The 13,230-nt window shown below is 42.5% G+C and overlaps 1 protein-coding gene across 2 annotated transcripts in view; it reads left to right on the top strand.

Moving 5' to 3' along the window:
* The window catches only part of EGFLAM (EGF like, fibronectin type III and laminin G domains), a 203,972-nt gene that overhangs the window by 87,685 nt on the left and 103,057 nt on the right, over positions 1 to 13,230 (top strand). For both annotated transcript variants that reach the window (XM_047766743.1, XM_047766734.1), the window contains exon 6: positions 472 to 607. In XM_047766743.1, coding sequence (XP_047622699.1) covers positions 472 to 607 — 136 coding nt within the window. The remainder of the gene's footprint in view (positions 1 to 471; positions 608 to 13,230) is intronic.

Here is a 13,230-nt window from a genome sequence, read left to right as displayed (position 1 = left end):
GGGAGGAGGTGGGGAGACAAACACACACACGCGAGAATTGAAAGCTAAGCGACAGTAAGGCTAAGCGTTTAATTTGCCTTGTAGGTAAATATCAATTCCAACATGCAAACAGAGATGAAAGGTTGTTAGGAAGTGGGACGTGATTGAACGTTTTAAAGGGTACACATCAGTGTGCATCCCAGGGTCAGTGATCCGGATATAAATTCTTTGGGTTTCCAGCCAAGGGTGCTTGGGGAGGGAGAGAAGCCCAGCTCTCATTGACTCAAACCTTACATGAATCCAGTTGTGATTATTTGTGCGTGTTTATTTTGTTCAGGTTTTGAGACTGTTCTGCACAGAAATGTTTAGGCTATAGAAAGAACACTTGTTTATATATTTTATACACACACACACACACACACACACACACATATAAAACCTCTCCAGCAGCAAAGACCAGAGCCAACTGTAGTTATTTGCTATCCTGCCTAGATTCCTGCCTGCCACCAGCAGCACCCCAGCAGCCGCATGTCACTGTTGTTTCTGATTCCGAGGTGGCCCTATCTTGGAAACCTGGAGAAAGTGAAGGAAGCTCCCCTATTCAGTACTATTCTGTGGAATTCATCAGGTAAGTTTGTGGGTCACATTCTAAAGCCAACAGTATTGACCTCAGGTATTCAAGCATGAAAGAAGTCTCTACTGCGTGCGTATTTAGGAGATGGCAAAGGCTTGGAGACCTGTGTTTGTATTCTGCCTTGGGCCAGCACCTGTCCCCACTCCCCTTTGGTGGTGGGTCATCTGGTAAACCTGTCCATCCTCATCTTACCTTTTCCCCATTTCCTTGTCACAGTCAGACTTTCCTAGGCTCTGAAAACTCCCAAGGCACTGCTGCGCACAAGCCTGCCTGCCTTTCAAACTTGAAACTTGCTTCCCTGGCTTTGAAACATTATATTCGAAGTAAATATTTGATGGTGACTTTTCTCAAGGGAGGGGAAAAAAAATACTTTAAAAACCAGTATGATTCACTGTTTCTTTTGCGTCCATACTGCCGCCGGGCAGTTGTCTTGGTTGGATTTCAGCTTTTTTCTCTCCTCTACTCCTCCAGTTCTTGTTTCCAGCTTATCAGAGGGTAGGAGAGTGATTAGTTCTTAGAAGTTCTTCTAAGAATTTACAGATGTAAAAACATGGATTCTTAAAAAAAAAAAAGGGTTTCTCAATGCCGCTGTGTAACTTTAAGCAAAAACAAAAACCAACCAACCAAACAAAAAAACCCAACCACCTGAACAATAAGCAAAAGTAATTCCCAATCTAGGACCTTTCCTGTGAACTCTAGTTGCAGCTGAATTTTGAATTGAAGCACCTAGCTGATGAAAACAATGTTTGTGGAGTTAGTGTTCTCTACATTAAAGGCGGTAGGGTTTGTCTGAGGCCAATCGCCTCATGGATTCATAAAGAGACTTGTTCAGCATCTCATTCCTGAGGCTCTCTGAAGCTGGGACGAAGGGTTCTGCCAAGATTTGATTAGCTCTGCTTCTGTTTCTTGACTTCCTAGCCTATTCCTTGGTCGTAGAAAGCAGATATTTGTTTCTTCAGAGAAGTACTGCACTGAGTCTCTTTAATGCTTGCTTACAGAGCTTGTTTCAGGCAGGACTTTATTGAATTGCAAGTGGCAGATGCTTAAAGGAAGATAAGGCCATGATATATTTGCCCTCATGACTGGAAACTCCAGTGGCAAATCGAAATTCAAGGAAGACTAGCTCTGAGTCACATCCACAGTCTGTCTCCAGCCCTCTCTCTGTTATTCTCCCTTTTTACTGGCTTCATTTTCAAGCATGTTTTGTGTGTGGTGGCAATATGGCCACCAGGCACTGACGGCTTGGTATCTATGCTTAGCTTCCCAACAGAAAGAGGGGCTTTTTCTCAGCGGACCCATTAGAATCTCAGTATTCATTCTCATAGGCCAGGCTTCATTCTCTGAGCGAATCACGGTGGCCAAGGAGAAGAGTACACTGATTGGCCAGGCACTTGTCATATTCTAAGCTCTGGAACTAAGGATGGCTGCATCAGACCTTGAAGAACACAGATTGAGGGTTCAAGAGGGCTGGTTCCTCAAAGGAAAGTTGTGGTGACATTAATGGAAGAGAGAGGCACAGATTGTGGGAAAATTAAAAAAGAAATGAATAAAAGATGCCCACTGCAAAGCACCAGACCAGTGCTCTTCATTGAAGATAATCTACAGTCTAACTGTTGGAGAGATTTGGTAGGCAACGCCTGGGACGTGTCTGGAGTAGAAAAGATTCTAAGCCTGGTTCTAAGAGTAATTAAACATAGAACAATGGAAAGTCCTAAAACTTCAGCTTTTTCATTTGTTAAACTTGGAGTGAAATTTAACATTTCTCATTGACTTGTCTAACACCAGCAAAGCAAAGCATGATACTTTAAAATTGTGAAAAATGTTCAGTTTTTCATAGTAGCCTAGCAGATCATTTGTATAACCCCAACAATGATGATGGTTATCATTTACTATTTTGTACTAAAATATGTAGTTTTATTTTATTTATTTATTTATTTTTGTTTTTTATTTTTGCTTTTTAGGGCCACGTCTGTGGCATATGGAAGTTCCCAGGCTAGGGGTCGAACTGGAGCTACAGCTGCTGGCCTATACCACAGCCACAGCCATGCCAGATCCAAGCCATGTCTGTGACCTACACCACAGCTCATGGCATTGCTGGATCCTTTAACCCCCTGAGCAAGGCCAGGGATCAAACCCCCATCCTCATGAATACTACTCGGATTTGTTTCTGCTGTGCCACAATGGGAACTCCCAAAATATGTATTTTTAAAACTTAAGTCTGGAATATTGGTAGAAGGTGGAAATTGCAGTTTCTTAACCTTTGTGCACCACTGAAAGTAGATGAAAGGGATCTGTTGGATTTAAAACTAGAAGAACTAGAAGGGAGAGCCTGCTGTCTCTTTTACTGCCAGAAGGGAGCGCTGTACAAGTTACTTTCCATCCTCAAGACTCAGTGCCTCTCATAGTTTGAGGTTCCCCAAAGAAGAGCATTTTACAAGGACTTGGGTGCAAGTAGTTTATTTTATTTGCAAGCAAGAATGAGAAAGAAAGGAGAGGAAAGAAAGACAGATGACTGTGTGCTACTCATGGCATCTCTACAGGCAATGGCACTTCCGTGGGTGCTTGATTGCATGGAGATCTCTCTGGAGCACGCAGAATTCCTCTCGAGTTTGCCTATCAAAAAGACACAGCCATTTATTTACACACTGACTTCTGTCCTCTTTTTGTTGTTTGATGGTTCCCCCAGGGGTATGACAGCAGGTCCTAGGATGGACGGAGTGAGGTAAGCACAGCGTGTGCTTGAGGTTCAAGGCTGGCCTTGCAAGGCAAGGTGGGCTCATGTGAAACTCCACATCACAGCTGCTGCTGAAATCAGAAATGGGACAAGGCGCCCAGAGGCATTGACTGCAATGTCCTTATCTGCCAAATACGGGTGATAACTTCTGCCAACCTAAGAGTGCATTGGTAGGAGGATCAAGTGAAATCACAAGTGAGAGAGCTTTGTAGATATCAAAAAAACTATACTAGTTAAAGGTGCACGTGTGTGTTTTTATATATATATATGTGTGTGTGTGTGTGTGTGTATATATATATATATATATATATATATATATATATATACATTTACTAATTATAATCCAACAAAAAGGAGTTTCTGTTGTGGCTCAGTGAGTTAAGGATCTGATGTAGTTTCTCTGAGGATGTGGGTTCAATCCCTGGCCTTGATCAGTGCGTTATGGATCTGGCATTGCCTCAGGCTGTAGCATAGGTCACAGATACAGCTTGGTTCCTATGTTGCTGTGGCTGTGGCATAGGCTGGCAGCTGCAGCTGCAATTCAACCCCTAGCCCAGGAAATTCCATGTGCCCCAGGTGTGGCCATAAAAAGGGAAAAAAAAATTAGAATTCTTCTCCAACAAAAATACATCTTAACATTCAGAACTACCTCTAACATTTGAGGGGCTCAGGCCCCAAATTCTTGTGTATAAACATTTGGCAGATACCATTCTAACAAAAGTGTATACCATTCTTACAAACAGTTAAGTATTTTAAAAATCTGTTTATCTTAACAAATATACTTTTACAATGTCCTAGAAAACTAGCTTCAAATTTAGAACTCTTGGATCTCTCAGTGTTCCAAATGGAACATGGTAGAATGGGGAAAACCAGCTCCTGGTTCCAGCCCTTGTACTAGGAATTCTGCTTCTGTTATCACTTCCAGAATATGTACCCTTGGTCAAGTTAGTTTATCTCAGGACTCCCATTTCCTCATGTAGAATATCAAGCTCATGCCACCCTCACTGCAGACTTGTTGCTCATAGTTCTTCATAAAGTGTTTATACATAGTAGACATTCAGTATCTGTTTGTTTCTTTCCCCCCATAGCACTGTTTCCCTTTTACAAAGAAAGAAATTGAGGTCAATGGCTTCAGTTTCTTTGCCAAGGTAAAATGATACATTAGGGACAGAAATAAACTTAGAACTGAAGTCTCCTGACTTCCAGCCCAGAGCTTTTTCCAAAACTCCACCTCCCCTTCATGCCTGTGGTCCACCTTCAGAGATAGAAGCATGGACTCAGCCTGCCCAGAGACCTGCTGGCCGAGGAAATGGGTAGCCTCACTTTAGGCTGCTGGTGGCTGTTATTCTAAAAAGAGAGCTCTCCTAGCTTGTCATGGCATTTCATGGCTGGCTGCAAAAATAAATCCCCACAGGTATTTGTAAACATCTCAGAGTCTACCCCATTTCAGTTGAGAGCCCAAGGGTGTGTGTTTAGAGAGAACTTTCCTGGGCTCTAAATCAGAAACTGCAGTTAGTGTGAAAAACTTTGAGGGGGTCGTCAGTTATCTATTTTTCCCAGAGAGGTCTGTTTAATGTTTAACTCTTTGCCCAGATACCTCCTGTGGACAGAAACACCTGTGACAGGTCTCTGTGTGAACCCAAAGTTTCTCTTTAGATCCAAGAGGCAGGCCAAGGCTAGGAAATTATAGAAATCAGTGATGATCCCCAGATTTCACCCATCATACTGGGAAGTTCTTGCCTGAGTTCCATCACTGGGAGATGAGATTCCAGTTCTCTGTCTTGGTGGGCACTTATACGTCGGTTGCTCTTCTTGGTCAATGAGGATTATGATAGCAAAGACATTGTTAGGAAGTAGTCTAAAAACACTTGTATGGACATATTTAACTGGCTAATAAGAGATTAACCTGAAAAATTATACTAGACCTGGGTATGGGGTACTGACTGCTTATTTGCTAGTTTTTTTTTTTTTGGCTTTTTTCGTTTTTTAGTTTTTTTTTTTTTTTTTTTTTTTTTTTTGTCTATTTGCTGTTTCTTGGGCCGCTCCTGTGGCATATGGAGGTTCCCAGGCTAGGGGTCGAATCGGAGCTGTAGCCACCGGCCTACGCCAGAGCCACAGCAATGCAGGATCCGAGCCGCATCTGCAGCCTACACCACAGCTCATGGCAACGCCGGATAGTTAACCCACTGAGCAAGGGCAGGGACCAAACCCGCAACCTCATGGTTCCTAGTCGGATTCATTAACCACTGCACCACGACGGGAACTCCTTATTTGCTAGTTTTTATTATATTTCAGGTGCACATTCCATGTGTTTCTTTTATTTCATTTTATTTATTTATTTTGTCTTTATGCCATTTCTTGGGCCTCTCCCTCAGCATATGGAGGTTCCCAGACTAGGGGTCCAGTCAGAGCTGTAGCTTCCAGCCTACACCAGAGCCACAGCAATGCGGGATCCGAGCCACATCTGCAACCTACACCACAGCTCACGGCAAGGTCGGATCCTTAACCCACTGAGCTAGGCCAGGGATCGAACCTGCAACCTCTTGGTTCCTAGTCGGATTCATTAACCACTGAGCTACGACGGGAACTCCCATTCCACGTGTTTATGATGCTCTCATGGGTTCATGGGCTTAGAACCAAGCAAATTTTTGTTCCTCATCCAGCTTCTACCAGCCATACACAAGGATACCCGTGGGGTGAGCACCTTGAGGGGGTGTTCTTGGTGATTGCATCAGAGGGGTGGCTTGGTCTCTGGCTCAGCCAGGATGAGGCTTTTTGATGACAGTAATCTTCATAATCGCTCCCAAAGTTAGCCTGGGGGCTATTCATCCGCTTCCTTATTTACAATAGACTTTAAATTTTTAATCAGCATAGAAAAGGCTTGAAGAGGCAAATTCTAAGCCTGCAGGCTGTAACATATTTTGCAATGTTTTTGAAACTTTTTCCTCCTGCTTTTCTAAAACAGAAAAACCATGCGTTTGAGGTGAAGAATATTTTATTTCTAAAGTGATATGGAACATGTCTTTGTGGGCAGCAATCTTAGTGTTCATTAAAATAAGAACCAAGCATAAATATAGCTACCTATGTTTTGAAATATTTCGGTTATAAATATCTAAGACACATTCCTCCTTCTGCCTAAGAATTTCCCCAGGGTAAGTGCTTTTCTCATAAGTGAAAAATATATACTTTGGTGACAGTGAAAACCCAAAGGCCTGGAAAAATATCCTTTACCTCTGATGTTCCATTTGAGGTGCCATGTTCCATATATGTTATCTCGCAGCTTGGTTGAAGGTGAAATAGCTTTCATTTAACTTGCCTAGAGTTTTTTTTTTTTTTCTTGGTTTTTTTCTTGTTTTTTTTTTGTTTGTTTGTTTTTTGGCCCCCTCAGGTCATATGAAAGTTCCCAGGCTAGGGGTCAAATCAGAGCTACAGCTGCCACAGCCACAGCAATGCAGGATCCAAGCCACATTTGCAACCTACACCACAGCTCACGGCAACAGTGGATCCCTAGCTCACTGAGTGGGGTCAGGCATAGAACCTGCATCCTCATGGATACTAGTCGGATTTATTTCCTCTGTGCTACAACAGGAACTCCTGCCTATGGTTTTTTTTGAAAGTGTAACCTGATTGGTTAAAATTGCTTCAGAGCTTTGCATTGTTGGAAAGGGCAGATTAAAGCTTTCGCTGGTTATTTTCAGTAAAAAGTGCATCACTGGCCCATTTTTGGGCACATGTGGAAGTTCAGACTATTTCTGTGTATGTTTTAGGGTCAAGAAATGTTGATCTCTCTATCTCGGCCTGAGACATTATACCAATAAATGGAAAAGAGCAATGCTTCCTCTCTTTTCCCTTTCACACCTCTCTGCCTAAATAATTCCTTGGTCCTCTGCAGATGCCTTCTGTAATAAGACTTGCAAAATTCCTCTTCACGCAGAGCTGCTTTTAAGCTGATTGCAGTGTCTACATATCAGTTTTACTTGAGAATCTCAAGGTCATGCACACCTGGATGGGCTTTTAAAATTATTTTACAAATTGGTATTTTTGTCAAAAGGCGTCTGTCTTCCCATCCCATCATAAACTTCCTCAGTCTACAAATAACGAATGCATTTAATTAGTTTCCTCCTAGGAAGTGACCCTGCAAATGCTGTTACTGAAATGCAGATCAAGTCTGGGATTCAAAGAGGAAGCTGAATGGATTATGGATTTTCCTTGAATAGTTTTAAGGGATGATGTGATTTGACAGGGTCACAGGCTGTGAAAGTTAAAGTTTTTCATTCAAGATCGAGGCTTACAGTCCAATGAATGGTATCATCTCTCGGGTTTAAGTTTGTCCAAATGTGGAATCGGAAGACACAGCTCTGAGCTGACTAATCCGGGGGACAAGTGGCTTGATTCCAGTTCTAAGCTCCCTTATGTATGAAATAAAGCTGTACGGTTTGACCTCTAAAATCTGGTGACTGATTTTCTGCTCTCATGACAAAGGTGAGGCAGTATGCATGCTTTACTTCCCAGGCTGTGGACCTAGCTCCCTGGTCCAACCCTTGCCTCCACCACTCTTAAACAGTCTTAGTTGATTCTCTGTGCCTTAGACGGAAGAATGGCAATAACAATTTACTTACCTCGTAGAGTTATTATGAGATTGAACAAGTTTATGCACATGAAATGTACAGAACAGTGCCTGGCACACAGTAGGTTCTCAAGCAATGCAGCTATTCCTGTTAAGGCTTTTGTGATGAGTCTTTTGTGCTTTCCTTTAGAGCCATGTTCTTTCTTGGCTAGAGGTCTGTTCTCTGCCAGGTTAATTCTACTTCTTTACCTAGCTAAGTCTTGTTCACCTTTCAGGACCCCTGCTTAAGTGCCACTTCCTCCAGGAAGCCTTCTCTGAACCCATGCCCCCTCCTCAGACTAAGTTAGGTATACCTGCAATATTTACTTGCAGCACTTGGCACACTTGTAGTTAATCACTTGTTCAAGTTCTGTCTTCGTTACCAGGACATGAGGGCAGTGTCTTGACCTGTTCCCTCTGTGGAATATGTGTAAATACCATGTGTCAAATGGGTGCTGGTGGATACGTGCACACAGGCAGTCAGGGGATGGAATCTAGAGAAAAACAATAGCTCCTTGCACCTTGCACGAGATCCTTAACCTAAGCTTATTTCCCTTGGCTATAAAGTAGGGATGATAATAGTGGTTGCCTTGGGAAGGTTGTAAACATAAATAGATGTCTGTACAGTACTCAGAAGAGTAGCCTATGGAGGATTTTGTTTTGTTTTGTTTTTGGTTGCACCTGCAGCATGTGGAAGTTCCTGAGCCAGAGATCCAACCTCAGCCACAGCTATGACCTATACAGCAGCTGCAGCAATGTCTTAACCTATTGTGCCAGGCTGGGGATTAAACCCACACCTCTGCAGCAACCTGAGTCACTGTAGTTAGATCCTTAACCCTGTGTGCCATATCAGAAACTCTGGAATTTTTTTTTTTTTTTTTTTTGGCTTTTTAGGGCCACACTTGCAGCATATGGCAGTTCCCAGGCTAGGGGTTGAATCAGACCTGCAGCTGCTGGCCACACCCACACCCACACAGGATCCGAGCTGTATCTGCAACCTACACAACAGCTCACAGCAATGCCGGATCCTTAACCCACTGAGCGAGGCCAGGGATCCAACCCGAGTCCTTGTGGATACTAGTCAGGTTTGTTATCGCTGAGCCAGATGGAAACCCCGAAGATTTTTTTTTTTAATGTCTATTCTTTCCCTTACCCTGAGCTACATGGCAATGTATTGCCTTATTAGTCACAGGAGAGTCAATGAATCCTTTACCACTAATCTCCGGGGCCACAGCAGTAACCACCATCCTTCCTTACCAACTGCAGAATTAAAAGCCAGGCAAAACCCAATATAGATCTGCATGCATGTTCCTTTTCCCTACTGCAACCCAAAGTTATTTATTGCCTTTATTTCCTCATCATAAAAGGGATATTGCTATGAGGTAAAGCTCCAAATAACACCTCATGTATAAGACGAACTTGAAAGCTCCCATTGTGATTTTATTTCATATTGATAACTTGTGTTTTGGAGCTCTCCATAACATGCAAGTGAATTGCCAAATGTTTTCATAGCAATTTACTAGAATTTATAGTAATAATCAGGCAAATGGATGCCCTGTTTAACAGTGATGTAGCCCTGTGTTGGTTTTCCTGCCCTCCAAAGTATAGAGCTTAATATAAAGAACTATATACAATTAATTAATTTGGAGGGCGAACCTTTCTTTTCGAGAAAATCTTTAGGAAGTTGTGCTGTTTAAGAATGTGCCTTCTGAGAGTTCTGGTTGTGGTGCAGCAGAAATGAACCTGCTAACAACCGTGAGGATTTGGGTTTGATCCTTGACCTTGCTCAGTGGGTTGGGGATCCAGTGTTGCTGTGAGCTGTGGTATAGGTCACAGACCAGGCTCAGGTCCTGTGTTGCTGTGATTGTGGGATTGTGGTGTAGGCTGGCAGCTACAGCTCTGATTCGACCCCTAGCCTGGGAACGTCGATATGCTGCAGATGTGGCCCTAAAAAAAAAAAAAAAAATGGTAAAAGAAAAATGTGCCTTCCTTGCCACCAACAATAGAAGTAGAAAACAGTATGAGTGGGCTTGTTGGATGTCAGCTGACATTTCATGTTAATGAGTGAAAAATTCCTTTTTGTCACCTTCAGTTTCTAAATTAAGAATCTCAGAACCACCTTCTGGACTGGTGCCTCCTCCCAGAAGTTCTGGTAGCCATCTCGTTCCTCCACTCAGGCATAAATGGAAGGGCGATTCTGATTGTTTTTGTAGAAGTTTGACCTACAGTTCTACAAATTGATCCCTTACAGCTTCCATCCCTCCTACTGTGAGCTTTCCTGATATAATCCCTGGTCAGATTGATGGGAGCTGACACAAATTGAATTCTTGTTTACCGGCGTTGGGAGCCATTTGTAAGCGGTAAATGAAAGTGTGCTCTCCAGTTACCCCGCCAGGGACAAATTGCCAGCTGAGTTTATCATTACCCCATTATATCCATCTGTTTGTCATTTGGTTCGGTCAAATGAATTCATAAAGAAAGAAGGCTGAGAGCTGAAGGTCAAATAATAGGTCTTTTTTTTTTTTTTTTTTAACTGTGACTGCTTAGTGGTGTTGGACTTTCCTCTGCAATTCATTCCAGTGTAGAGCAAATCTTGCATAAAAGCGAGTCTGTAACATGGAGAGAGACTTGGAGGCTTTTCCGAGCCTGAAGTTTTCTTTTACTCTTGTTGCGATCACCCCGGATAATCTGTGGAATCACATGTCTTTCCTACTTAAGCCACAGTCTGCAGATCCCCTGGGGGTTCATGGATAGAAGCCAAAGGGTCCCTGAACTTTGGTTGGACAAAAATTACATTCTTAGTTGTATACACTGAAATTGAAGGTTTTCTTCAAATATGAATGTAATCAAATAACCACAGTGGCATTAGCAATTCCTGTGACTTGGTCTCCGATAGAATCATAGATATGTGTTTATCCCATTATAGTTATCACCTATACCTCAAGATACCATTTATGCTTATCACTACTATGAAATGATTGTAGCTATTAAATCCATTGCAAGATATGGTTACTTAATGTGTTAGTGACAAAGTATATATATATCATAATGTTTTATTGTTTTGGAGACAGTATTCAGTGTAACTCGTTTCCTTTGTTGACCTATGCATTTTATATTAGGCATTTAAAAATATTAATCTGAGAAGGGATTCAGGCTTCTACAGAATGTCAGAGTGGCAAAACAAGATTCAAGACGGTTGTCTGAGACGAGGAGTAGCAGACTTTTTCTACAGGGTCAGGTGGTAAATATTTTGTGCTTTGCCAGCCACATGGTCTCTGTATTTAACTATTGAACTCTGCCACTGTAGCAGGAAAGCTGCCATAGGCAGTACCTAAACAAAAGGGTGTAGTTGTGTTCCAATAAAACTTTATTTACAAAAACGAGCAGACAGCTGAAATTTGCCACCTCTTGGTGTAGGGCATTGTGTTATTCCTAATCAAATTCTGAAGATAGTTCAACTGAGCTCAATTCACCCTTTATTAGATACTTACTACGTGCATACATTCATCCAAATGTGTACATATTGAGTATCTTCCATGTGCAAAGCATGTGCAAGAGATTTGGGAGCAAATTGGCTATTGCCCCTGCTTGGGTAGTCCAGTGGAGAAGGCGGACAAGCAGAGAGTCCAAAGCAGTGAGTGTTGCAGGCAGGGGTGGGGACCAGGGGCCTTGAGGAACAGATCCTTGACATCTGATCCAGTTTTGAAGGAGTCTGGAAAGGCTTCTTGCAGGAGCTAAAGAGGACACATCAAGATAACCAGGCAGAAGGGAAGAGAGGAAGCAGCATGAAAAGGCTTAGGCCAGAAGAAGCTACTTGAGCAGTGGCTTGGAGGTTTAAAAAAAGAAAAAAAAAAGTTCCTGGAATTGCTTAGAAGCCTGGAGCTTTGTGTGGCTGGAGATAAGGCTGGGTAGGAATGCAAAGGTTGGGCAGGAAAGGTATTATAAGGGCGCTCAGGTTTGTTCTGAAGGGAATAGGGCGCTAGGGGAATTGTCTAGCAGGAAAGGGACTGATAGTATCTGCCTTTTGAAAGACTGTGCAGCCATTCCAAGGACCACAGAGATAAATAAGACAATCAGCATGTTAATGAGCTCACAGCCTAGTAGGGAAGGCAGAAATACAAACTTACATTAAAACGTGATATATCCAGTGAAATAGTAGAATCAGACTTAAGGGATGGGGGAGTCCAGAGAAGAGTCAATTTTGTCTCTGAAAGGATGCTTAGAAGGAATAATATAAAGGGGAATATTGAAGGAAGGTGCTTCCAAATAACTCAGGATCCTTCAGAAGCCATTAAGGCATGGAATGGTCCCATATTGAGGGAAGGAGAACAGGCATACCTCTGGTTGTGCTGCAATTAGGCTTTTGGTGCACTTGGTCTCAGCCCCATAAAGTGGCCGCCACTGTCAAAGCCATCCTGGATGTTCTGTGGATCCCCTAGAGGGCTGTTTCTGCTCCAACAAATCCCACTCTTAACAGTATTTTCTCAGCAGAATTTAACCATTCCTAGCCCAGTTTCCTAGTTAATGTCTATAACATGCTTGAACTTCACTCCTCACCTCAGCTTGAACTTTCCACAAAAGAAAGTCTCAACCTGTGGGTTGTGACACATTAGAAGGCATTGAAATTCAGCTGAGAGGGTCCTGACCAATAGCTTTTCAAAAACAAAATGGAACAGGAATTCCTGTTGTGGTGCAATGAAAATCAATCCGACTAGTAACCATGAGGATATGGGTTCGATCCCTGGCCTCGCTCAGTGGGTTAAGGATCCAGTGTTGCTGTGAGCTGTGGTGTAGATCACAGATGCGGCTCAGATCTGGTGTTGCTGTGGCTGTGGTGTAGGCTGGCAGCTGCAGTTCTGATTTGACCCCTAGCCTGGGAACTTCCATATGCCGCAGGTATGGCCCTAAAAAGAAGAAAAAAAAATCAAAATAGAGCAGAAAAGAAAAATATCAGAGGTTATCACACATAACATAAATAAGAATTATTTTGTGAAACTTGTTTCAATTCCTGGGTGGGTGGAGTGTTTAAGGCTTATGATACTGTGTCACCTGCAAACAGAGACAATTTAACTTCCTCCTTTCCAATTTGGATGGGCTTTTATTTATTTTTCTTGTGTGATTGCCTTGGCTAGGACTTCTAGTACTACTTTGTATAGAAGGTGGTCAGAGAGGGTACCTGTGTTCACCCTTTTTCCTGCCCTTAGGGGGGAAAAAAAAACAAAAAAAAAAACCTATTGAGTATGTTAGCTGTGGGCTTGCCATCTACGGCCTTTATTA

This window comes from Phacochoerus africanus, chromosome 1, assembly GCF_016906955.1.
Source record: "Phacochoerus africanus isolate WHEZ1 chromosome 1, ROS_Pafr_v1, whole genome shotgun sequence".
NCBI classification, from domain to species: Eukaryota; Metazoa; Chordata; class Mammalia; order Artiodactyla; family Suidae; genus Phacochoerus; species Phacochoerus africanus.
This window is presented reverse-complemented; position numbering and strand designations above follow the sequence as displayed.